The following is a 25,420-nucleotide window of genomic DNA, read 5'->3' as shown; positions in this document are numbered from 1 at the left end:
TGTGGATATAATGGGTATATATTCGTGAATTTGTACTTGCAATATCGTACATGTGCATGGCATTGGGAGTTACGAGCAGCATCGTTTTTGTATTATGCTTCTGGGAATCTGCTGGTTTTTCTTAAATAAGCATGTTAAGAAGATGACATCTTTTTTTTCCTGGAAAATTGTATTCCTCGGAATCATCACATAGAGGGCACTACCAGTGCTGTTAGGAAGTGGAGGATCTCGAAGCTCCATTAGTGAAGAAAAATATTAAAGAGGGTGAAAGATCGATAGATTTCAAATGGACGAGAGATGTAGAGGTTTTGAATTTTTTTATTTTAAATTAATTTTTATGTTTTTAAATCATTTTAATATAGTAATATTAAAAAAGTAAATTTTAACAAAATATTATTTTAATATATTTTTAATAAAAAATAATTTTTACCCAAAATAAAAATTAAAATAAAAAGTGTTGCGGTTTGCTAAGTTTAAATATCTTTATCTTTTAGTCAAAATTCTACTGTTTTTTATTTAATTTTTTTTTATAAAAAGATTGATCACTTATATTTGTGTGTGTCTATATATATATATATATATATATATATATAACCAAAACTTCCATTATTGTAATTGTAATATGTTTTAAATTTACTTGGAATAATAATATAAGAAAAGTTATTTAAATTATGAACTATCCTTATAAATGAAAGAAATTCAAAATTATTATGGTATGTCTCTCAAGCAAACAAATGAAAGGAAATCAAAAGGAAGACACTTTAATGGTTATCTTTTTTAGTATATGAAAAAATAGTATAGAAAAAGAGTACAATAACGCTTTTGTGGAATAAAGATTAGAATAGTAAACTTATCATTCTTTAAAAAAGAAAAAGAAAAAGGATTTCTGGTATTTTATTTTGTCTAATGAACTTAATTATGATTAATTTTTTTAAAAGAAAAACTTTCCGCTGGTTAACGTGTTTTTTATTAAAATATTATTTTTTATTTTTTAAAAATATTTTTAAAATACAAAAACAAGCATATAAAATTACCTTCTCATCCCTCGGTATAGCAACTTAAGCCAGCATCCAAATCGAGGAAGCACGCTGAAAAAGCACACAGTGAAATAGGGAGGCTAATGGTGGAAACTGGCGTAGCTGGTAAATCAAGACCCCATGTCACACGTTTTGACCGGACCAGTAGAAAAGGTCAACCACCAGTTTTTTATTTACAAAACAAAACATCATCTTTGTTGAAAAAATAATCAATGAGCTACACCCAGTTAACCAAAATACAAGTAAATCCAAGTTTCTTTCTACGAGATTGCTCGAATTTTTACCTTTCTCTGTTTTTCTTATTAATTCCAACTCTAAATTAGCCTGTCAGAATTTAAAATTATGAATTAGCGACATTGCCAGGGCAATTTCTTTAGGAAGTTTATTAACAATTTATAAAGCTTAGGCCCCAGTTTTATACATAAGGATTCTTAAAATGATCCGCGTTTTAGTAACAGTATTACAGGAAATAGAGCACACAGTAGAAAGCAAGAAAGTGAAAATCAGCCTAACTACAAAGGTTGGGAATGCATGCCCCACCTTCGGGGTTCTGCTGTTCTTTCCATATCCGTCCTGTAACTCGCAGCTTTAACTCCTTCCTATCTCCTCCAGAGAAGAAAAGTGCCATGTTACGTTGTATAATAAGTCCATCATGGCTGTCCCTAACCTTCCTGTGACTATCTCTTATACTCCGTGGTGTGCCTTCCCAAATTAGTTTCCGACCATTTCCCCCAACCTCCAGGCTGTAGCTGTAATTCCGAGCTTCTGTCTCATCACCCATGAATCTGAGGAATGCCATATAAACAGGAGCCATCCCAAGTTGGAAAGCTTCAAAATGGAGGCAGAAATACTGGCCAAAACAGTGGAAAACCTAAAGCAAAGCAAGTTCAGTGGTTGCCAAAATAAGAAAATGCATTGTGCATGTAAGGAATGCTATGTCATGCCACTCCATCAAGCATAAATAAAACATATTAATGGTTCCTGAACTCCATTTATCTCTAACAGGACTCGATAGGATCTTGTCTGCATTGGGACTAGTGAAGGCATCACAACCAATAGAATGCAGGCAAAACACAAGCTCGAGATGAAACAGCTGAATTCATATATCATCCACATTTCATTTTAGTCTGTACTAACATTTGTAATATTTCATCCACGTCATGGAATTCATATTTACTTGGAAGTATGAGAGTTGATATTTTCAAAACAGTAAAAAAAAACATTGCTCAGAGCACACATAATAAAGGGAAACTGCTTGATATAATAATTGGATAACAAAGTAGCCTGAAATCGTTGACCACCAGACTAGTTTCTCACTATGGACAATCTCTTACCCTGAAACAAACCATAGAATTACCAGACAAATACTTAGGAATGGCTGAAAAAAGTTTTGGGTGGAGATCGAACTCGGGTAAAGACTTCATGAGGCCAGAATCCATGATGTCTTACCACTCAACTAATCCCTTGGGCTTAAAGTATTTATTTTACTGCAAGGTTATCACAGCTATTACAATCTGTTGCACACATACAAAGCGGGATAGACATAATTTGTGATCTCTTTAATGAGAAGATCATGGAGTGAAGAAGTTCCTTGTATAAATAGCACAAGTGCTTCACTGTTGGCAAGAAATGACCATATCACATTCCACACTTCGCCATAATCCAAGTTTCGTTACCATGCCTTAACATGATCAAAGAACAAAAAGAAGCATGTCATGTTCCAGTGCTGTATTGGAATTCCTATTCCACCCATCCACCCCCGAACCCAACCAAAAAAAAAAAAAAGTGAGAGAGAAGCATGTAATGTGCGTCCAGGAATATCTGCAAGTGATTACGGATCAATTAAATAAGATAGAAACATTCTTACAGTTAACATCCATGTTGCATTTTCTACTTCACGAGGATTAGACTTGACATAGCGATGGTTGAAAGTACACCCGGAATGCATGTCCACCTTGTGATCATCTCTTAGATGAGCGACAAGGAATGGGATATCCCCGACAATAGCACACTCTGATCCAGCATATGGACAGCTGTATGGCCTAAAATTGCACAGGGTCTCATGTTTCAGTTTACTGTAGTATGGAAAAATTTCTGGGCATCCAAGCGACATGTATTTGCAAGGCAGCTCAAGGGATTCCGCTACTTTTTCCAATGCTAGACATCTAATGTCACCGAGCTCCTGTCTACAAGTGGGGCACCGATTTTGTACTCGTGTTTTACAGGTTGAACAGAGTGTGTGGCCATTGTGGCACTGCAGAAACAACAAGTTGTTAACATCATCCAGGAAGCATAAGAAATTAGGAGCTCTAGCACAAAGCAACAGAGTTTATAAGCACAATTTTCCCTCCATTGCATGGAAACAGTGAGATACGTCTACTGTCTACAGGTAAACCCTCACATCCAACTATAAAGAAGTCACTGGACAGTTATAAATGGCCCAATATCTAACTTAAATCCACACAACCCTTTAGATTTCAAAATTTAATGTTTTTAACCAAAGAGTTCCCTCCATATTTCTAGCAACTGCTGCAACCTACAAATAAAATTGAGGACACCACACACATATGAATGGTCATAGTTTCTTAGAATCATGTGATGTAGCCATCTTTATTTAGTTGTTCAAGTTTTGCAAAGTGAAATTGCAATTACATTTCAAAATCTCCCACTACTAGCACACAAATATCAACATAATGCCCCAGCAAATGCTCTAGCACTCTATGTAATTCTCACCACAGCAAGCCCTTGCATTTGTATGGACGGTGCCGAGCACAGGACCCAAAAGATTGGGCCCCAATGACTCTCCGCGGTCACTGCAGAGGGTACATGTATTTGTGAAGTCCTACGGACTAGTTTCACATACCAAAACCAGCAAAACACCTAAATTCTATCAAATTCGAAAAACCAAAAATCTTCCTAGCCCATAAATTCCTAAATTCACCTAGCTGTGACAGATGGCAGTTACCTGAATCTCCACAATCCAACCAATTAAACCAACAGGCACAAATCCTAACAAAATCAAGCCTGTAAATTCCGCAGTTCAACGGCCCTAGCTATATTTTTATCAGCAACAACATATCAAAAAGCACACCAAACCCGCATCAATAATTCAACAATTAAAAACCCGAAAAAGAAAAGGCAAAACCATATGCATAATCATGTTAAACAAGAAAAAGGAAAGAAGAAAAAGGGGCCAGACCTGATGAATAGGAGGGTACATAGAATTGGTACAAACAGGGCATTCAAGGAGCTCATGAACACTGGTAGTGTGCATAGCTGAAGCCACGGTATTACTATTGCTGTTGCTGTTGTTGTTGTTGGTGGTGGTGGTGGTGTGTGGCTTTGAAACAGAAGGAAAATGATGAAGGTGGTGGTGGTGGTGGATCTCATCCTCATCTGTTAAATCTAAGGATGGCACACATTCAATGCTATCCAATTCCATTCCTACACCACAAAAACAACAGTCTTCCAATCAAATATAATTATATATAGCAGCTGCTTCAACTCTCTTCTGGGTATTTCTATGCCGTCTCCCCTTATTTCCTACGAAGCTGATTTATCAGATTAGAAAAGGGGGGACAGATTGAATCGAAGCGGTAGCAAGATCTGCTCGTGTTATGTAAAAAAGGGGCACTCTTCTCTATCGGTGAAAGTCACCGTCGAAATTGTGAGAGGCATTGGATCAACATCGAAGGGTTTCTTTCAGGCAAGAGAGAGAGCGAGAGGAAATGTAAAAAAAGGTTTTTCAGGAGGAGATTAGATTAGGTGGAATAATGGAAGGGGGGTTAAACTAAACTGTGATTATAAGATTAGATTAGATTCATTCGGTTTAACGGCAAGATAGCAGCGTTGTAAAGGTTATATTTTAAATTATTTTTTATTTTAAAATATATTAAAACATATTTTTTAATTTTTTCAGATTTTGTATATAATATGGTAGGGGACAATAGCTTTAGCACATGACGTTGTTTTTAAAATAATTTTTTATTTAAAAATATATAAAAATATATTTTTATTTAAAAAAATTATTTTTGATATTAATACAATATAAAATTATTAAAAATATATAATTTTAAATATAAAAATAAAATATATTTTTTAAATATAAAAATAAACAGATTTATAATCTATATATCCATTCATTAATCATTACCAGCTGTGTCAAGCTGGCTTGTAGTTGTGTAAAGAGCTTGCTCATGAGCAGCAGAAACATGGTTGCTTATATTTATGGGATATTGATTTCAACCATTCTCAGTGCTCTCTTATGATGCCCTCAAGTTTATAATATTAAAATATGATATGATCATTGAAAATGATTAGTATTATGTTTAACACGATTTATAAAAACAAACATTTATTTTTCTAAACTAAATTGGAAAAAAATCACACCCAAAAACATGTTTTTCTAAACTAAATTAAAAAATATTAATAACTAAAAAAATAATTTATCTTAAAAATCATCCAGCATCGTAGAAGTTAGGGTTGGGCCGCTGTCCATTCAAATTCAACTGGAGCTTGCACACTTGCATTGACCAGGACCAATTCGAATTATTAGACTAATTGTCAATAGCGTTTGACCACTTGTATCGTGGGTATTTAATTCGTGTATTAACAGAACCTTGTCACCTTTGAAAAAACATTTTAGACACATATTTATTTATATTATTTGTTGGTACAATATAATGGTGTTTTGTTATTCAAACCAAAAAATATTAAACTATTTATTTGAGTAATTAAAACTTTTCACACTGCGCATTAGTTATTTCCAAATTAAATAAAAATAAATAAATATTTTCTTATACTCTTCAAGGTGAGAATTTTAAATGTGATACCAAGCATGTTTTTGTATTTTAATGATTTTTTTTTATTATTATCGGGTGAGGTAATTTAATATTTAACTAAATATATAAAAAAATCATAACAACACAACTAAAATATCACTAAAAGCCAAAAAACTAAAACTTGTCTTAAGGGTTTTTATTTATTTTTATAATAGTTTTTTTTTTATTATCATGATTATTAACATACAATTTGTTATTTTTATAAACTTGTCTTTTGAAAAGTGTGTGTGGTCAATGGTAACATAGTTTATTGTCAATAATACTTTTCCCTTTTTTTAAAAAAAAAAAAATTTATGCTGGTCATGCAAAATTTTAGCGGTCAATGATAACATAGTTTATTGTCAATAATACTTTTTTTTTTTTCTTTTTTTTCCTTTTAAAATTTATGCTGGTCATGCAAAATTTTAGAGCTATCATTTGATTTATTTAATTTATAAGAATTTCATTTTGATCATTATTTTTTTAATTTTTAATTTTGTTCTTGGCTGTTATGTAAAACTTTGATTTTTTTTAATTTTATTTTTAAATCTTAATTTGTAATATGTTTAGTTTTTTTCAATTTAGTCTTTATTCTTTGGATTTTTTTTATTTTTTGTTAAAATTATTTTTCTTTTTAATTTCACCATTTAATCAAAAATTTATTTGTATTTCTTATTTTAATTTTGAACCTTATTTTTTTATTTTTTTGTTAAATTATTTTTTCTTTTCAATTTCTTCCTTCAATCAAATATAAAATTTATTTTGTTTTTCAATTTTGATTTTTATTTTTTTAATTTTTATTTTTTTAACATTTGATTAATTAGAAATTAAGTTTCATAGTTTTTTTTTTTAACTCAAGTCACAAGTTTAAATTTAAAATTTGATTAATTAAAAATTAAGTTTCATAGCTTTTTTTTAACTCAAGTCACAAGTTTAAAAAATTAACATATGTTAACATTAGTTTTTTTTAAAATGAACTTTGTAATTTTTTTATCTTTTTTTTAACAAATTATTTATTTTGTATCATCTTTTTTTTTTTAATTTGAACCTTATGCTATTTTTTTTTATCATTCAGTTAAAATAAAATCAATTTATTTGATCGTATCTCTAACCCGGATGGTGGGAGGAAAAAAAATCAGACCCGTGGCATAGTTGGGATCCACAGCTGGTTGTAGCAAGTTGTGTTCCTTTTTTTTTTTTTTTTCCTAGTAATACAAAGGAATGTTTAGGATACATACAAAAGTGTTAGAACCTGGAACTCCACGACCAAAATCTCATTTCCTCGTATGTCTGTTGGCAGTCTCTGGTGCATGTTCCAAATTTTCTACGCAAATAAGAACCTTATGGGTGCAAAGGAAAAGGAATCGAAATAGGAAAAAGCACTGCCACCTTGATGACAAATCAGTCAAGATTATTAGATTTCATGATTAATACAGATCCTTCAAGACATCACCATCATTATTCATTGGCAGCAAGAAAGTAGAAGTAGTAGTATTATATATGTGGTCTCTGAAACATGGACAGATTGTCATCTATCCTCGGTCATCAAGGCTCAAAAGACGATTTAGAATGATAATGGGCATAAAAAGATAGCTTGGTTTCAACGTTACTCCAAGATGGAAGAGCCATCAAGTGCAAAAAGATCCCAATTTGTCTATCTCAGTAAAGCATGTAGCCAGCTAAATTGATTCTCCATTTTTTTCACAAGAAACCATCTAAGCACTGGTCAGTAGTTGCCTGAAAATGTGTTTGATATCAAATTCAAGAGCCGTTTGATTGATTTCTGAGGTGAAGCTCCTTGCTTCAAGTGTTAAACCTGATCATGTTCACTCTATCCTCCAGTTAACCAAGCTACGGGTCATTGCATGGCAAGACAGAACGGACAACTAATTCCTGCTGAAACCCTTGGAATCTGCAGGAACAGATCATAAGATTTCCCACTGGCTACTGCAAGGGTTCATATTCTGAGAACTTGTAGATATATTCTAGTTAGACCTAGTTAGACCCACACTGCGCTACGAGTTAATTTTTTATTTTTAAAAAATATATTAAAAATTTAAGATTCAAAAATATTAGATTTGGCTATAATATTTAGATATAAGAGCATCAAGTTTATTACAATACCAGACCTAATAATAATATTTATAATAATATTTAACTTCTCTATTTAAATTCTTATATATTTTAATTTTAAAAAAAAATAATGGTTTTTCTTCAATAGTAATAATAATATTTTAATAATAATAATTTTTTTCAAATTTATTAATTATTTTATTAATAATATTATTTATAATACAAATAAATATATTTTTAATATTAATAATATTAATTATAATAAAAATAATAATATTTATACTATTTTTTATATTAATACTTTTAATTATAATATAAATAATAAAAAAATTATATTAATACTTTTAATTATAATACAAAATAACAATATTTGTAATACAAATAATAATATTTAGAAATCTATAACCCAAGAATCTTGAATCCTGAAACCAGACGCAAAAGAATTGAATTCTGACAAAAGAACCTTTAGTCTTGAGTCTTAATGTTAGACTAAAGAGAATCGGATCTTGACGCAAACTCAAAAAAATTGAATTTGGATGCACAACTCATTATCCTTGAGTTTTGACATCGGACTCAATAGTCAAGAGTCTTGACACAAAATCTATTAGTCTTGGATCCAGACGTCAAACCCAAAAGAATTGGTTCTAAACGCACGACCTATTACCTCTTGGTCCTGATACCAAACCCAAAAGAATTGAGTCATAAAGTAGGATCTATTAGCCTTAAATTCTGACACAGAATATATTAGCTTTAGGTCCTAACACTGAATCCGAGAGAATTGGATTTTGACGTCGAACCAAAGAGAATTGAGTCCTAATGTTAGATTCATTACCAATGGGTCCGACATAGGATCCAAAAAAAATAGATATGGATGCAAAACCCAAGAGAATTGAGTGTCACACAGGACCCATTAGCCTTGGATTCTGACACTAGATCCAAGAGAATTAAATCTTAACACGAATCCATTAGTCTTGGTCTAAACACGGATGCATTACTTATGGATCTGAACTTCAGACCTTAGAGCCTTAGGTCAAGTAGGGTTGCATGACCCAAGTGATTTAGGTTTGTGTTTCCATACCCAAGTAACTTGGATTAGACGTCCCTTTCCTGCCCCACTTTTCTTGGGTATGGAAGAGGGTGTCAAGCTCAAGTTAATAATTTTAAACACGGATGCATTACTTATGGATATGAACTTCAGACCTTAGAGCCTTAGGTTAAGTAGGGTTGCATGATCCAAGTGATTTAGGTTTGTGATAACTTGGATTAGACGTCCCTTTCCTGCCCCACTTGAAGAGGGTGTCAAGCTCAAGTTAATAATAACAATAATAATAATAATTGATTTTACTTTTAAAATCAAATTTATATTTTTTATAGTAATAATATTTATTTTAATTTTAATAATATTAATGAATTTAATAATATTTAAATTGTTTATCAAAGTTAATAATAATAATAATAATTCTTAATTTAACCCTTCAAATTAATTTTTTTTTAATATTAATAATATTTTTTAAAAATATATTAATTATTATATTTACAGTATTAATTATAATAAAATCATAATATTAATAACACAAATAATAATAATTTTAATATTAATAATATTTTTTAAAAATATATTAATTATTATATTTACAGTATTAATTATAATAAAAATAATAGTATTTTTAATATTAATTATAATAAAATCATAATATTAATAACACAAATAATAATAATTTTAATATTAATAATTTTAATTATAATAATAATATTAAATTTATCTGACTCAATTTTTTATTTTAATAATTATTTTTAAAAAAAATTAATAATAATAATAATAATAATTGTTATGATTTTTTTCTCTGTAGATCCAACCACATTAGTTTGCAAACGCTCAGGGGTCTGCTTCCAGCAAGCGGGCTGCAAACCCTAGGCACGTAAGCCTGTAGACCCACTTGCTTGGGTGGATTTGCTCACCTGGATTTGCAATCAGGTACGTGAATTTGATTCTAGCATTCAGAGGGCATGACAATCCCAACACAAGTATTTACAGCCTGTGACCTGCAATTCCACCATAGTTTATCAAAATTTTCACTAATTGTTTTTTCTCATATCATCATTTCAATATCAAATGCATTCTTATAAGAAGATAACCCATCATTTCCCTGTTGTTTTTGTAATTTTTTATGATCATGACAGCTGTATCATTATATTTATTTAAATTTATAGTGATTTGTGATTAGATAAATAGTACCAGGAATATTATTCCCTTTTAATATATTGTATAATAATCTCCAATGTTCCAATTCTTCTGCGCTGTCCTGTGATTAAAATATGACACCACAATGTTTGTGGGAAGAAATAAAAAACATATCATTACAAAATCTTCCAATCAAAGCTTGTAATTACAAAAGTACTCGTCTTTCTCCAAAATCACTCAATGTGTACAGCAAAATTCTTATGCTTCAACATGCAGCTGAAAGTCTGAAACTGCTTGTCCGTCAATATGGATGGCACTATTGGGGCCCCCGTTACCAGCATAAGTATCTTCAGATGCTCGGTACTTTAAGAAAGCGCGACGTTCCAACAATGGAATATCCATATTCTAACATTGATTTGGAAAGGCTTCTCTATAATTAGCATCTTCTCCCAGTGTAAGCTGCCTTGTCATTGCATCACTTGCCCTGGTATTCAAGAATCTCCGACACAACCTATCTTTGGTGGTTACTTTCTTGTGCAACATTGATGCGAGAGTTTCCATTTTGTTTCTAGCCAACAAACTGTCCCTCCTCGATGCCTCGAAATCGTCCCCATTAGCTGAAGATCCGGAAGTTGAAGCCACTGCAGCATCCCTCAGAACAGCTTCATTATGCTCTCGTATCTTTGCAAGCTTAGCTCGTTGCTGCGACTGTTTGTCCATTTTTCTTTTCCTTGCTTCCTCATTATCTCTGTCCCAAACATTCTTCACAGCTTCTTTGGCTATTTGGTTTACTAAATCAGTCCCTAAATCAAGATTCACGTCACTACTTGAAGTGTCCTGATTGATAGGATTTCCTTCATCATCACGGGGAATGATGGATCCGTGAAAGGGGCAAACTCTCAAATCTCTTCTCTGACAGAGTCCACCCTTCCGTAATGGAGCTCGACATGGCTGGATTTCAACTCGGTCTTCTTTGTAAAGAGTAGCCTGAAGGTTCAATTCCGCAATTTTCTTTGCTAGAATAACTGCATCATGGTCCACCCTACCCCAGTGAGTTTCAAGCTCCAAGCCCCTGTGGTTGGCTAAAACATCCCTGTTTGAACCCCAAGTGTCCAAAAAAGAGCCCCACTCTATCACTGGAGCTTCAGCCATGAGCTTACTTCGAAGAGAGCTGGAATCAGTTCCACCACCTTCACAACCCAGAGACTCGTCATGTTTCAACTTCTTGGTGCTGCATTCAGAAGGTTCACTTTTCACCTCTCCAGAAGTCGATGGTGCAGAAGAGTTTTCAGATCGTTTGTTGGGTTCACTAAAACTCCCAAGGCCAGTTGATTCAACCTTACCCTCCTCCCAAAAATCTTCTTCCTCTTCTTTCTCATGCTTTGTAATGTCTGGAAGAACGCAACCTGATTCAACACATATCTTCTTCAATGATTGAAGGTGATTTCGGATGTCAATGAACTCCTTGAGCATAGAATCTCTTAATCTCAAATCTTCCACTTCAACCCTGATTAGAATAGAGATTCCTTCTTGGACCGAAACCAAATGCTTTGTCACTAAGAGCTTGTACAGCTCCCTCAATGCATCGAAAACCACTTTATTCTCACTACTCTCGCAGACATTCTCCCCCTCTTTCAACAAATCAAGCCGGAGCTGACGCAACTCCAAAGGATGAAACTCTTCAAAATCACCATCGTCATCTAAAGCACCAATCACCACATTCTCCTCTTTATTTTTCACAATCTCTAAACACCCCCCAATCTCATCAACAGTTTCCCGAATTTCCTCCTTCAACGAGGATAAATTCTCCTTCAAAGCCTCAAACTTGTTAAGTAAGATCTCTTTCGTCCTCATCTCCCTTTCCCTCCTCTCCTGCTGAACTCGTGCTGCATTGGCCTGAACATTTGGAAACTGAAACCGGAGCGTGTTTTTAAGGTAATCAAAACCTAATCTAATCTGTCTGTAATGAATTCCAAAAGAAGAATTTCATTTCTCCAAGAATTCAATCGCTTTTAAACGCAAAACGGACGCAAATGCCAGTGGAGCAGGAAGTGGATGGTTTCTTCTAAATCCCACGCTTAAACTTAATAGCTTATCTAAATTCTCAACAACTAGAGCTCTAAATAGCTTTGATCGCATAAATAGTTCATCAATTATTAGAAGCGTCAAATACCTAACCTGCAAAATCACAACACATATATATACATAAATTTTACCCTAAATTACACCTTAAAAAAAAACCCAAACAAACTGGAATAATTGAATGATGATAAAATAGGATTATAATGCGAGAAGGAGACCTGGGAGTGGTCGCTTTTCATGCTATCCATTAGGATTTGGGCGGCGAGTAGGAGCTCCGAGTCAGAGTATCGGACAACCGTTTTGATGCCTTTGAGGAGGCGGGGGTCGACATGGGCCGCCGTGGAATTGGTGGCCTTCTCTATCAACGCCCTCACTTTTCCCGCATCCTCTTCCATCTCCAGTAATCCCCGCAGCGAAGTAATCAGGCAAACAGAATTTTGAAAAATTTCACACTTTATATAATCATTAACTACCTCATTTGGTACCTTTGCTTGTTTGGATCAAAATTCGCTCCGAGTCTATATGAGTCGGTCAGTAGTTGATTACGAACTGTGTCGTCTTATCAGTTAATTTACATTATTTCCCCCTTGTTCTGCCAGAGCTTCCAGCTGAGTTCTCACATTGAAGATTTATGAAGACCATTATGGTAAATTCAACGAGATAAAATTATTTTAATTGATGAAGATTATTATGGTAACCTTTCCTCTGTTTTATGAAAAAAATATTAAGTAAACCTAGTTCACCTCATGCATCAAACTTCTTAATTTATTACAAATCAAACTTCTTAATTCTTTGGTGGAAAAAATTTATATTTCTTCCCAATAAACAAATATATTTTTCAATTTTTCATTGAAAAAAAGACTGGATAAGGAAAAAAAAAACTAAAATGGAAAAAAAAAAAATATTAGTAAAGAAATCATTAGCTTTAAGAAAAAATAAATATTAGTAAAGAAATCATTAGCTTTAATGGATTGATCTTATATGTTTTTGTTAGGTTTTAGAAGTTTTTGTTCTATGAATTTTTATTCATGTAAAAGAAAAAAGAAATATTTCCATTGTTTTTACTGGATTAAAATAATGCATGAAGTAACAAATAGATTTAAGAGTATGTTTGGAAGTATAATTGTGGTTATTTTTAAAATATTTTTTAATTAAAAAATTATACCTGTAATTTTTTTATTTTTTAAAAATTATTTTTCAGATTATCACATTAAAATAATTTAAAAATATCAAAAACATATTAATTTAAAAAAATAATAAATATTTTTTAAATTTTTTTTTGAAACATAGTATCAAACAGAGCATTTATTCTTAAATATAGAAAATAGTTAATCATAAAAAATAAAAAAAATAAAGAGATAAATTCAATAAGTGGATTTATGCCATAAAAATAGGAAAAACAAAAACTTCAATTAATTAAGTTAGATTGACTCTCACTAATTTAACATGATAAAATAGTATGTGATGATAAACTTAAGAAATGGGCGCTACAATTGTTCCGGGAGTTTAGGCATGATTATATTCTAATTAAAAATAAAATTCTTGTTTATTATAAAAATATTAACAATAATGACATAAAATTATGGTTTTGCTAATATAATTGCAGGAGAATTTACAAATATTTTCCGCTAAGGTTCCGATATTCACTTTGCATGTTGCAGCAATGTTACCTTGCCTTGCAAGTATTCAATTCTGCACCTCCATTTCTACATCATTTACCTAGTTAATATTTTTTATTAATTTATTTTCTATCCTATTAGTTATTTTTGAAGTATTTTTAAAAAACTGTATCATAAAATATTTTTTAAAAAATTATTTTTAACATTAACACATCAAAACAATTTAAAAATATATAAAAAATTAATTAATTTTTAAAAAATTTCAATTCAAACACGAAAAGCCAAATCTCAAAACTTTGTTTTCTCTTAGTTGATGCTCTAATACCCATCAAACTTTATGGACCAAGCCTTTGCTATGCTTCCATCAGTTTAAAATGTCCATTTTGCTATGTAAATTTCAATTTTTTAATTTTTTTTTTTTAAATGTATAGATTATCAAAATCAACTCCATAAAAAAATGTATAGATTATCAAAATCAACTCCAAATTAAAATTCTCATGTGATTAATTTTGAAGATATAGATGAAAGAATTAGATTGCAAGAGCAGATTGACTTTAATAAAAAGCATGAAAAAGATCAGCATGCATGAACTTAATTCAATAAAAAAATAAATTGAATTGATAAACTATTTATATCATTATTTTAGACGAACTAGAAGTTGACACGACAGAAGACATTGCTTTGTTAATGTTGATAGTGAAGATAAACGAACTGCTTGATGGATTAATGAAGCGTTGAGGGATGAATAATTTGGGAGCAGGGTTTTTGGGGGAAATAATTAAAAAAAGAATTGAGTAATAACGGATCTTACACTTTTCGGATCAAAAAAGAATTGTAAACTGATGGATATCTCTTGAAAATCTGTACGAGAATTGAGTGGGAGCCAATAAGGTTGTACAAACCTCTCGACATAGTCGCTCTTGAATTGGCTAAGATAAAGAAAATATAATTTGCGAAAAAGAAGAAGAAGAAAAAAACTATGCAAAGAAGAATCCTCTATGCTGTACAGTTGAATTAAATACAACAAGATTTATTGGTTTGTGTTTTTTATAACAACGTAATCATGGTGTTGGATGTTTTTATTTAAAAATATATTAAATGTGATATGAGTTTTAACTCTAGCATATTAAAAAATTATCAATTTAATATTTTTAAAATACATCTAAAATCAAAACTCATATCACATTCCCAAACACAATTACATTGTGAGAAACATCATAGTCTATAGGTTACATAATTCGCAACAACACAACTTGGATTTATTTATTTTCTAAGTATAAATGTCGTGCTTTTCATAATAGCATAATCACTTAAAAGTTTTGAGGTTGCTTTGTTCCCAAAAACACAACCTCAAGAATATATATATATACATCAGCATGCTGCGACTGTTGAAAACATCGTAGCTTGTTGATTATTCTTTAGGTTGGAATATTGAGAATAGCATAGCCTAATTTTTTTTTTAACTAGTTACGATATTCTGAATAACACAACTTCCATATTAAAAAAAAAAAAATCAGGATGCGTCATTGGTAACAACACAATCTAAAAATTATGATGTTCTCAATCATGTAACCCATGGAGTTATGCTTTTTCTCCAAATATTTTTGGAATTGTGCTCGTTTGCCAAAATGTTTTCTGGACATTGCTATTAAAAAAAAAAAAAAAACCCTACAAGAACTAACGATCTATCCATGGGTGTAAAGTTGCAAGCCCGGGAGAGTTTCCGGGAAGTAATGTGAATATTATTGAAGGGACAGAGCCCATGGTCCAGGGTTAGGCCTAGACCCATTAAGGAACAGCCCACTCTAGAGATTCGCGTCCAAGCACACGATAATGGAAGGGGCCTGACGTGGACCCAAGAAAGATAATGGAATGTGTGGGTCCTCGCAACATGTTCTCAATGATGTGTTACTTGCCAGGTGTAAAGAACACTCGGAGCCTCCACCGTGATCCACCTCATAACAGTCCAAGTGACTGTTGTGCCGCAGATGATGTCACCTCGTGACATCAACAAACAAATCTCAAGTTATCATGAATGAACCCTAAACCTTTGACAAACCAGGCATATAAAAGGCAAGCACATTCCTCCTGTATGGATATTAGACAAGGCAACAACTACCACGGCAAGGAATTGCCCTTTAATATATCAATTGGTTATTTTTTTCTGTTTATTTGCTAAAAAATAGTATTTTTTTAAAAAATAAATTTTAAAAAATAAATTATCTTTTAATATTTAATAATATAATAAAAATAAATTAAAAAATACTTTCTAATATTTAATTATATCATTTTTCATATCATAAAAAATAAGCTGGAAAGTAACTTATTAATATTTTATTTCAACATGCTGCGACTGTTGAAAACATCATAGCTTGTTGATTATTCTTTAGGTTGAAATATTGAGAATAGCATAACCTAATTTTTTTTAACTAGTTACGATATTCTGAATAACACAACTTCCATATAAAAAAAAATTCAGGATGCATCATTGGTAACAACACAATCTAAAAATTATGACGTTCTCAATCATGTAACCCATGGAGTTATGCTGTTTCTCTGTGGAATTGTGCTCGTTTGCCAAAATGTTTTTTGGACATTGCTACCAAAAAAAAAACCCTAGAAGAACTAACAATCTATCCATGTGTGTAAAGTTGCAAGCCCCGGAGAGTTTCCGGGAAGTAATGTGAATATTATTGAAGGGACAGAGCCCATGGTCCAGGGTTAGGCCTAGACCCATTAAGGAACAGCCCACTCTAGAGATTCGCGTCCAAGCACACGATAATGGAAGGGGCCTGACGTGGACCCAAGAAAGATAATGGAATGTGTGGGTCCTCGCAACATGTTCTCAATGATGTGTTACTTGCCAGGTGTAAAGAACACTCGGAGCCTCCACCGTGATCCACCTCATAACAGTCCAAGTGACTGTTGTGCCGCAGATGATGTCACCTCGTGACATCAACAAACAAATCTCAAGTTATCATGAATGAACCCTAAACCTTTGACAAACCAGGCATATAAAAGGCAAGCACATTCCTCCTGTATGGATATTAGACAAGGCAACAACTACCACGGCAAGGAATTACCCTTCAATATATCAATTGGTTACCTGTTAATTTGTTGGAAAATAATATTTTTTCAGAAAATAAATTTTAAAAAATTAAATTATTTTTTAATATTTGATAATATAATAAAAAATAAGTTAAAAAATATTTTCTAGTATTTCGTTATATTATAGAAAACGAGTTATAAAATAACTTATTAATATTTTATTTTTCTCAAGTTTATTAAAACAATAAAAAAGAAATCTTAGAAATTAAAAAGTTGAATGAAAATAAAATTGAAAAAAATATAATTTTATAAATTATCTCAAATAAAATAAATAATAATTAAAATAATAGAGATTAAATCTAAAAAATTAAAAAAAAATATATGAAGAAATTAAAATAGTAATAATTAACATTTTATAAATTATTTAAAATAAAATAAGTAACAATAAAAAAAATAAGGATAAAATTTGATAGATAAAAAAATTCAATAAAAAAATGACAGAAAAAAACAAATAACAATTATAAAAATAAAAATCAAAGTTAATATAAAAATTAAATTTTAAAATATGAAATTAAAAAATAAATATTCAAAATAAAATATATATAGCAATTAAAAATTTGACGATCAAGTTTGATATAATCAGCAAATAATATGATATTTTAAAATTTTTCATAATTTCTAGGAAATGTTTTCCACTTAATTTTTTTTTAAAAATACTTTCTGTTAATTAATTTTTAAAAAAAAAAAATTATAAAATAATTTTTTCAAAAAATAAATTTTAAAAAATAAACATAACAGTAAACTGGAATAAGTTTATCAACAATAAAAATGAGATTTGCTTCGTGGTTTTATTAGTTTTAAATAATAAAAACTACACTGAAATTAACGAACTAATTATAAGAGCAAAACATTGAATATTTTTTTTACTAGAAAATATTTTATGTTGATCAATTTTTTTAAAAGAAAATAAATATAAAAAAGTTTCAAAAATAATTTTTTTAAAAAATAAATTTTATAAAACAAACATAGCCATAAACTCAAAAAAAAAATTCATCAACAATTAAAAATGAGATTTGCTTCTTAGTTTTATTAGTTTTAAACAATAAAAACCAAATTGAAATTAACCGAACTAATTATAAGAGCAAAACATTGAAGGGATATACTTCAATCAACAAGATCTCTAGACAGACAAGATAAGAATATCGGTACTTCAAGTAGACTCAGGGGAAGGAAATTTCGGATTTCCCTTTTCTTTCTCTATTTCATATTTCCCTTTTCTCTAGATAAGGTATAAATAACGATCATTGGAGGTGGCAGGGTCATTCGTTTAGAAAACCAAGGAGCTTGGCTATCTCCAATTAGTTAAAAGATTTAGCTTGTTATTCTTGAATTTATTATTCAATTTCCAGCAGCAATTTCATTCAATTTCCAACAAATCCATTAAATTCTCCAGCTGTAATTTGTTCAATTTCCTGCGGCAAATTAATTTATCACCTTCCAGCACAGGTTCCTGCAACAAGAATCCATGAAATAATGTAATTCATGACTGCAGACGGACTTTTTTTTTTTTTTTTGAACTGACTCCTGCTAGAGCCCAAAGCCCAAAAACTTCAGTTTGTGACGCGGATTGGCAGAGAGCAGTAGTGAGAAAAAAATTGAAGAATCAATTAAATTAAAAAAATAATAATTGAAAAAAATAATTCATAAAAAAAACTGATTAAATTAATAGAATATTTTTTAAAATCTGATTCAATACCATTTTGATTTTATAAAACTAAAATTAAAAAAACCAAATTAAACTAGTTTAATTAAAAAATAAACAAAACAAACCTATAAAAATCCATTATTTTTTTTTTTTTTGAACTGAGTCCTGCTCGAGCCCAAAGCCCAAAAGCTTCAGCCTGTGACGCGGATTGGTAGAGAGCAGTAGTGAGTATGGGTGAGAAAAAAATTGAAGAATCAATTAAATTAAAAAAATAAAAAAATAATAATTGAAAAAATTAATTCATGAAAAAAACTGATTAAATTAATATAATATTTTTTAAAATTTTAAATTAAAAAACCAAATCAAACTAATTTGATTAAAAATTAAACAAAACAAACCTATAAAAATCCATTAAAAAATCTTTTAAAAAAATTAAAAAACAATATAATTTTTAATTTTTAATATGAAAACCTAACCAAAACATCAAGTCAAATAAAAAAACAATCACGATGCAGTGTCTTTTAGGAGTCTTTCAGGCAAGCACGCACCGAAAGGCTCGTGGAATCTTTTTAGATAGTTAGATGCGGTGAGGGGTCCACGCAACACGGAGTCATCCATTATTTATCGAAGCTTTTGCTTCATTCACGCCAAGATCCCCATGTGCATGTTTCATTGATCATTACCCCGTGATATTTTCAGGTCCAAATTTCCCACCCGACACCGTTTACCATATAAATCATGCGGCAGAACATCATAATCTGCATTATTTTACTTTCGACTCCTTTCGCACATGCACACGAAAGGAACTATTGCCATCAATCTCGCAAGATGGATCGCTAGTGCCCAGCCCCTACCGAGAATAATGTGAAAAAGCCAGCAATCCACACCGTGCTTTCTGTGGGCAAAAATGCTGATTTTCCCAGGCAAGTTGGCATTCTTCGGGAAAGGATTGATCCTTCCCAGTTAAGGACAAGATATAGCCACCTATATAATTGATTTTCGGGGCACTGTAGCTAGCGACCTGGCATTGAGTCCTTAAATGCAGCTGAAATTCGGCAGCATTTTGCAGTGGCATCCTTCAACTTGATCTACAAAATGCTGGATCAAACCTACTAATCTTAATGAGATCGACGACGCCATTCGTCCGTCGAGTGCCATAACACCAACAGGTAACATCTTCATGGCAAAAAATATTTACAAGAACTCGATAATTGATATGGTTTTTAAATAATATAAATATAGCTTTTTTTAATGTGCATTTCAGTATCATTTTGACAATTTATTTGTATTTTAATATATTTAATGTTTATATTTTTAGTTTTTTTAAGAAAAATTATTGAGAAAAGTTTAGTTGATAGAAGAATGAGCTTTTAAATAATTTATTTTAATCTTTTAGATCTCTTAATAGATATGCAAGATGACTTGATTGAGAAATCATTTAGACTTTCTTACAAGTTGCAAAATAAAAAAAATAAAAAAAACAAAAACTATTTTTTGAAAATCTTGTTTATTTTTATATTTTAAAAATATTTTAAAAAATTAAAATTTTTATTTATTTACTTTAAATTAATATATTTTTAGTATTTTTAAATTATTTTAATATACTAATATTAAAAATAATTTTATAAAAAACAATTGTTTTCACACAAAAATCATTTTAAAAATAATCTTAACCATTTTATATGGCTCGTGTATTTTTAATATTATTTAGTGACCTGTCAAAATCTTTTTAATGGTGTCGAGAAAGTCATCTTCAAAGTTAGTCTCTTTGTATCTTCAAAATCTCCTTTTCTTTTTTTCCTAGCTATTGTTTCTCTCTCTTCTCTTATTGTAGATTATATCAAACTATTTTAGCATCTGAAAGTCACGCGATGCAACTATCTATACTACGGTATTTCATTAAATATTGTGTTATTTTGCTAAGAAAAAATTTACTGCGAAACATCCTATAATGCGTGCCCAACACGCCCGCACTGCTGTACGATGTGATCCCACTTGTACAGAAGACTCCAAGGCTCCACAGTAAGAACGAGCTATACATAAATTAGAACAGTAAATTTACGGCCAAGTGGTGCCAATGAAGGAATTAAAAATTGAAGATGGCTTTCTTCTATCATTCATGATAATTTGTGACATCAAACAAGTTTGCATTAAGAGCAATTCTGCATTTGAATTCTAAACAAGTTGTTTTTCAACCGAATTCAAGCTAAGAGCTTGAGATTGGATGAAACATTCTGCTCTGCTGTTAGAGGAAGCATGGTTGAGTAACGATAAATAGCCAATCAACAACACACATCATCCCAAATTTATCTCCCCCCTTTCTCCTCAGATTAAAAATCCAAGAAAAAATGTTTTTTTTGGCCATGATTTAGAGAAAAAGAAAAAGAAAAGGAAATAAAAAAGGAAGAGAAAGACCTTCATCCCTTGCCAAAACGGAAAGTAATGATAGTAGTAGTAGCAACTACCCAAATGCACGCTACACAACTCAAGCACATCCACGGGGAGCAAATCCGACCCGTGAGGCCGCCAAGTCATATACAACCCGGAAACCTTGTTGTTGAATATTCCCGATTATCGACAATCCACTCATTGTACCCGCAAACGCAAAGCAGAAACTCCCACTGTTGTCCACTGGTATCAAGTAGTTCGACGCCGGTAATGATACGTCAGCACCTCTAAAATGTAAAACCACCGTTGGCACCTTCACCTCTGTCTTCCCAGATAGATCAAAACACGTGTCAAACAATGAGAATTCCGGTGCGCGTTTCAAATTGGATGCTCCGACCCGGAAAGCATCGCGCAGAGCCACATAAGCGGGCCGGGTCAACCTGGTTACTGACGTGCCCGAATCAATTATAACTCCACCATTCCCTGTCGAGTCAAGTTTGAATAAAGAAGCTGTGATCCCAGGGACACGCGTCCCACCAACACTAACCCCAAGAAGCTCAACATAGTAAAAGGTGTCTAATTTCGGGTTGGACACCAATGGAGTGAACCGAGCGGTTCTTGAAATAGCCGAGTCGCCAAAAACCATATAAGACGGTTTAGAAGAAGCAGACCGGTCCACCAAGCAATAAGAGAATTTCCGGCTGAACCGGCGACCAATTTGGGAAGGAAATGATAATCTGCCCCTTCCGAGCCCCAGCAACCCAGCAGCACCAATGAAAAGCCCTTCATTATCATGCCCACAACCAAGCGCCACGCGTCCAACTCTAGTGCCTCGAAACGTCAGCGTTTCAGTTGAGAACTCACCGTAAGTGAACGACCCGTCTCCGTATGAGACTTGATAGAGACAAATCTGTTTCTTCGTGCTGCAACCTGGAGAATCAAGTCTCCTACACAAGGGTGACCCGCAGGGGATGTTAGCGAAGGATCTGGATTTAGTCGGGTTAAAAACCGGGTCGGTTTGAGAGTAACATTTTTTGCACGGAGCACACTGGATCCAGACGATGTCGCTTCCAGTGTCGAGCACCATGAAGACATATCTTGCTGGTGTCCCTACACCGAGGCGCGTGAAGTACTCCCCACTCCCTTGAGCGAGTCCTGATATTACAGAACTACTGAACCCAGGGCCGCGCGCACGAGTCCTGTTTGTCCTGCCAGTGGCTGCAGCAAGGGAAGTTAAGGATTTGACACGTGAGGCATCACGTGCTAGCCTCGAGTTGAAAAGATCTTGTGGGGTTTTGTCCGAAGACAAGGCATCTAGGTGGTGTAGCTGTACGGAAAGGGAAGTGGTGGTGGAGGCTTCTGAAAATGTTGAGTCGGTGAGGGTTTGAGCCTCGGGTTCGGATTCGGTTTCGGTTTCGGTGTCGGCCCATGAGAGAGTGGGCTTGTTAGGAAGGGGGTTGACGGTTAGGGTTTGGAACTGCGGTGAAGTCGAGAGAGTGGTGGTGGAGAGGGAAAGGAAAACCAAGGTGAAGGAAAAGAAAAGGAGAGCAGGGGCATTTCTTGCTTTTCCTTCCATTGAAGACGAGAAAGTGAGGGTAGACACTGAAGTGTTTGCAGAAGTGAGAGAGTATAAATAATTGAAAAGGTGCCAGTGTGAAGGGACTTAGCATTTTCCTCTTTTGAATGACTTTTCTAATTTCTATTTTCTACACAAAAATTATAAACTGCGATTTCTAATATCAATTTTCGACGGGCATTCTTGATTTTTATGAAAATAAATTTTTAATCAATTAAATATTAAAAAAAATAAAAAAAGATAGATTAAAATTGAATTAAAAAAACAATGAAAAAAATAAAAATTAAATTTAGCATGCAAATAAAACTAAACAAAATTAAAATGAAACAAATTATTAAGGGTAAGATTAAAAAAAAAAATTCATTAAAAAAAATATTCAAAACAAAAAAAATTATAATAAATAAAAAAATAATAAGTATCAAATGTAGCATAAACATCAAAATACAGTGGATAAAATTGAAAAATAAAATCAATTTAAAAAAATATATAAAAAATAAAACTCAAATTTAATACCAAAAAAAATATTATATCTTTTAATTTTAGTTGATCACTATATTTTTTAAAAAAATAATAAAAGATTTTACTCCCAACATACCTTCACAATTAGAAAGATTTTATTGTGGCGAGCATTACATGTTCGTGGACAATGATAAAAAATCATTATAAAAGATAGCATACATCTTCAAAACATGATATCTTTTCTCACACATTAGCTCGTATAATTTAAAAACTAATCAAGTTATCATGTTTGTTTTTTTTATCTTTATTATTATTATTATTTTAAATTAAATTTTTTAAATTTTAATTATTTTACATCAATAAAATAATATTTAATCTTACAAAACCAAACATTATACATCAAAAGCGTGTCAAAATATTATTAGCACTATGCTAGACAAATTTGCCGTTATATATCATTTTAAAGTATTAACTTTTGTGACATTTGCTCACATGTATTTTTTAATTACAGTATCGTTCTGCTTTTATGGATATAAATATCTTGGATGAGCTTGCAAATCAATAGAAAATCAAACCCTTTAGGAGAATTGGAAGGGGTGGAAAATGAGATGACGAAATTGCCACTGGAGGGCATGATTTGAGGGCGAAAGAAATATCCTCGAGATCATTTGCTTTTGCTGGGTGAAAGTTGGTCTGGTAGCAGTAAATGCTAGACAGATGAGATAGCATCACCCAAGACTCGAGAATTGATATCGACCCTTGGGACGAGGCGGTCAACTGAATGTGTCCTTCCGCCGTCCCTCTCCCGTGACCTTTTTAAGCGAAGTTACGGCTGCAATTGTAGCAAGCTTGTCATTTTCATTTTGTTAGTGTTTTCTTTTTTTTTAATTATTGAAATGATGAATCTCAGTTACGAAATATTTTAATCATCTGTTGTGATTTAAAATATTAATTTCAAGCGAAGTTACCGCTGCAATTATACCAAGGTATTTTGTTGGTGTTTTTTTTATTATTGAAATGATATATCTTGTTTTCATTAAAAAAAAAATTTTTGTCACATGATATATCTTGTTTTCATTAAAAAAAAATTTTTTGTCACAGATATATTTTAAGTAAAAAAATATGAAACTTGGATTATAACCCTAACCAATAAAATAAGTTGATTTATTCTAATTAAATAATAAAAAATTGACAACAATAGTGAACCCACTAAATTATTTTAAAAAAATGATTATGATAACTTAAGGATTAAACTTTTTTTTTCAATATATAAAAAATATCATGATTTAATTTTTAGCTAATTAAATATGCAAGGAGAAAAAAGATTAAAAAAGTAAACACATATTAACATTATAGAGATGTAATTTGAGTAATAAAAAGTGAGTCAATCAGGTTTAACCTATCATAATCATTATTTAAGTTATGAAATTATGATAACTCAATGGAAAAGAAATTAAATAGAACAATAAAATTATTTAAATAATAAAATTACTCAATGAAAAAGAAATTAAATAGAACAATAAAATTATTTAAAAAATAAAATTAAATAATAAAATTTAAAAAACAAATAAGTAAAAAATAAAATGTTATTTTTTTTAATTTTTTAAACTTATGATCTAAGTAATTAGACTAAAAACATAATAAATAAAAAAAATTAGTGGGTTCATCATAAATCTAAATCGAAAGAAAAACTTGAAAATAAATAAAAATTTTACAAAAGGGTAAAGAAAAAAAATAAAAATAAAATTATAAAAATAATATATAATAAATTGAGCTTGAATGATAAAATTAAAAATAAATAAAATTTTTATAAAAAATAAAAATCATATATCAAAATAATAAAGATTTGAGTTGGAGTATCGATAACAAAATTAACTAATTTGAAGTTTTTAAGAGAAGAGAGGGAAAAGCAAAAAACCCCTACTAGAAAGAAACTACCTTATAATTATTGACACTCGGCATCTTAATAAATCTTAATAAGAATAGAATGTAATGATAAATTCAATAACATTGTGAAAAAATATTTTTTATTGTATGAAGACATTTAATAAGCAAACAACTTTTTAAATTTAAATAATATTTAATATATATTAAAAAATCAAATTGCTCTCAATTAATTTGACAGTAGAAAAAACTAAAATAAAAGGATAAAAATACCCATAAAAACAAGGTTCAATTCTTTTGCTTTAAAGAATAAAGTTGTAATTTTACTGTATTTTAAAAGATAAAACCCTGTCTTTTAGCTCTAAATTTTTGCATTGAAAAGTAATTTAATCATGATTAAAAAAAGTAAAACTAACAACCGTATCTCCTATTAATTCTTTAATATGACCAATGAACCATATAAAAATATCAATACTAATACCAAAATGCCCCAGACTACGAAGCAAGTGATTTTGCCTTCCCTTGTAGTTTTTTTTTTAATTTGTAT

The 25,420-nt window shown here is 31.2% G+C and overlaps 3 protein-coding genes across 3 annotated transcripts; all 3 read right to left on the bottom strand.

Moving 5' to 3' along the window:
- Positions 1–1,393: 1,393 nt before the first annotated feature.
- Positions 1,394–4,814, bottom strand: LOC105124760 (E3 ubiquitin-protein ligase SINAT3-like). The gene is made up of 3 exons (XM_011024874.1): positions 4,237–4,814; positions 2,905–3,291; positions 1,394–1,908 (listed from the first exon to the last, which is right to left on the bottom strand). The coding sequence occupies exons 1-3, from the start codon at positions 4,477–4,479 to the stop codon at positions 1,546–1,548; spliced, it is 993 nt and encodes a 330-aa protein (XP_011023176.1). The 5' UTR covers positions 4,480–4,814; the 3' UTR covers positions 1,394–1,545.
- A 5,386-nt stretch (positions 4,815–10,200) lies between these two features.
- LOC105124759 (UV-stimulated scaffold protein A homolog) lies at positions 10,201–12,798 on the bottom strand. The gene is given in 2 exon segments (XM_011024873.1): positions 10,201–12,290; positions 12,413–12,798. Coding segments are annotated over 2 exon segments (1,950 nt in total). The 5' UTR covers positions 12,590–12,798; the 3' UTR covers positions 10,201–10,517.
- Positions 12,799–20,652: 7,854 nt separating this feature from the next.
- On the bottom strand, positions 20,653–22,602 carry LOC105124758 (protein ASPARTIC PROTEASE IN GUARD CELL 1). Its single transcript, XM_011024870.1, has one exon. It carries the CDS (start codon positions 22,528–22,530, stop codon positions 21,052–21,054), a length of 1,479 nt encoding a protein of 492 aa, XP_011023172.1. The 5' UTR covers positions 22,531–22,602; the 3' UTR covers positions 20,653–21,051.
- Between the last annotated feature and the right edge of the window lie 2,818 nt (positions 22,603–25,420).

Source organism: Populus euphratica, unplaced genomic scaffold (genome assembly GCF_000495115.2).
Source record: "Populus euphratica unplaced genomic scaffold, PopEup_1.0 scaffold32.1, whole genome shotgun sequence".
NCBI classification, from domain to species: Eukaryota; Viridiplantae; Streptophyta; class Magnoliopsida; order Malpighiales; family Salicaceae; genus Populus; species Populus euphratica.
The sequence above is the reverse complement of the archived record's forward strand: the minus strand, read 5'-3'. Positions and strand labels throughout refer to the sequence as shown.

What these genes read in the sequence shown, in the direction of transcription:
- LOC105124760 (XM_011024874.1), bottom strand. Translation starts at nt 4,479, where the DNA reads ATGGAATTGGATAGCATTGAATGTGTGCCATCCTTAGATTTAACAGAT. An exon ending in TGTACCCTCCTATTCATCAG is followed by an intron (nt 3,292 to 4,236) that starts GTCTGGCCCCTT and finishes TTGTTTCTGCAG; the next exon opens with TGCCACAATGGCCACACACT. An exon ending in ATGCAACATGGATGTTAACT is followed by an intron (nt 1,909 to 2,904) that starts GTAAGAATGTTT and finishes GCTTTGCTTTAG; the next exon opens with GTTTTCCACTGTTTTGGCCA.
- LOC105124758 (XM_011024870.1), bottom strand. Translation starts at nt 22,530, where the DNA reads ATGGAAGGAAAAGCAAGAAATGCCCCTGCTCTCCTTTTCTTTTCCTTC.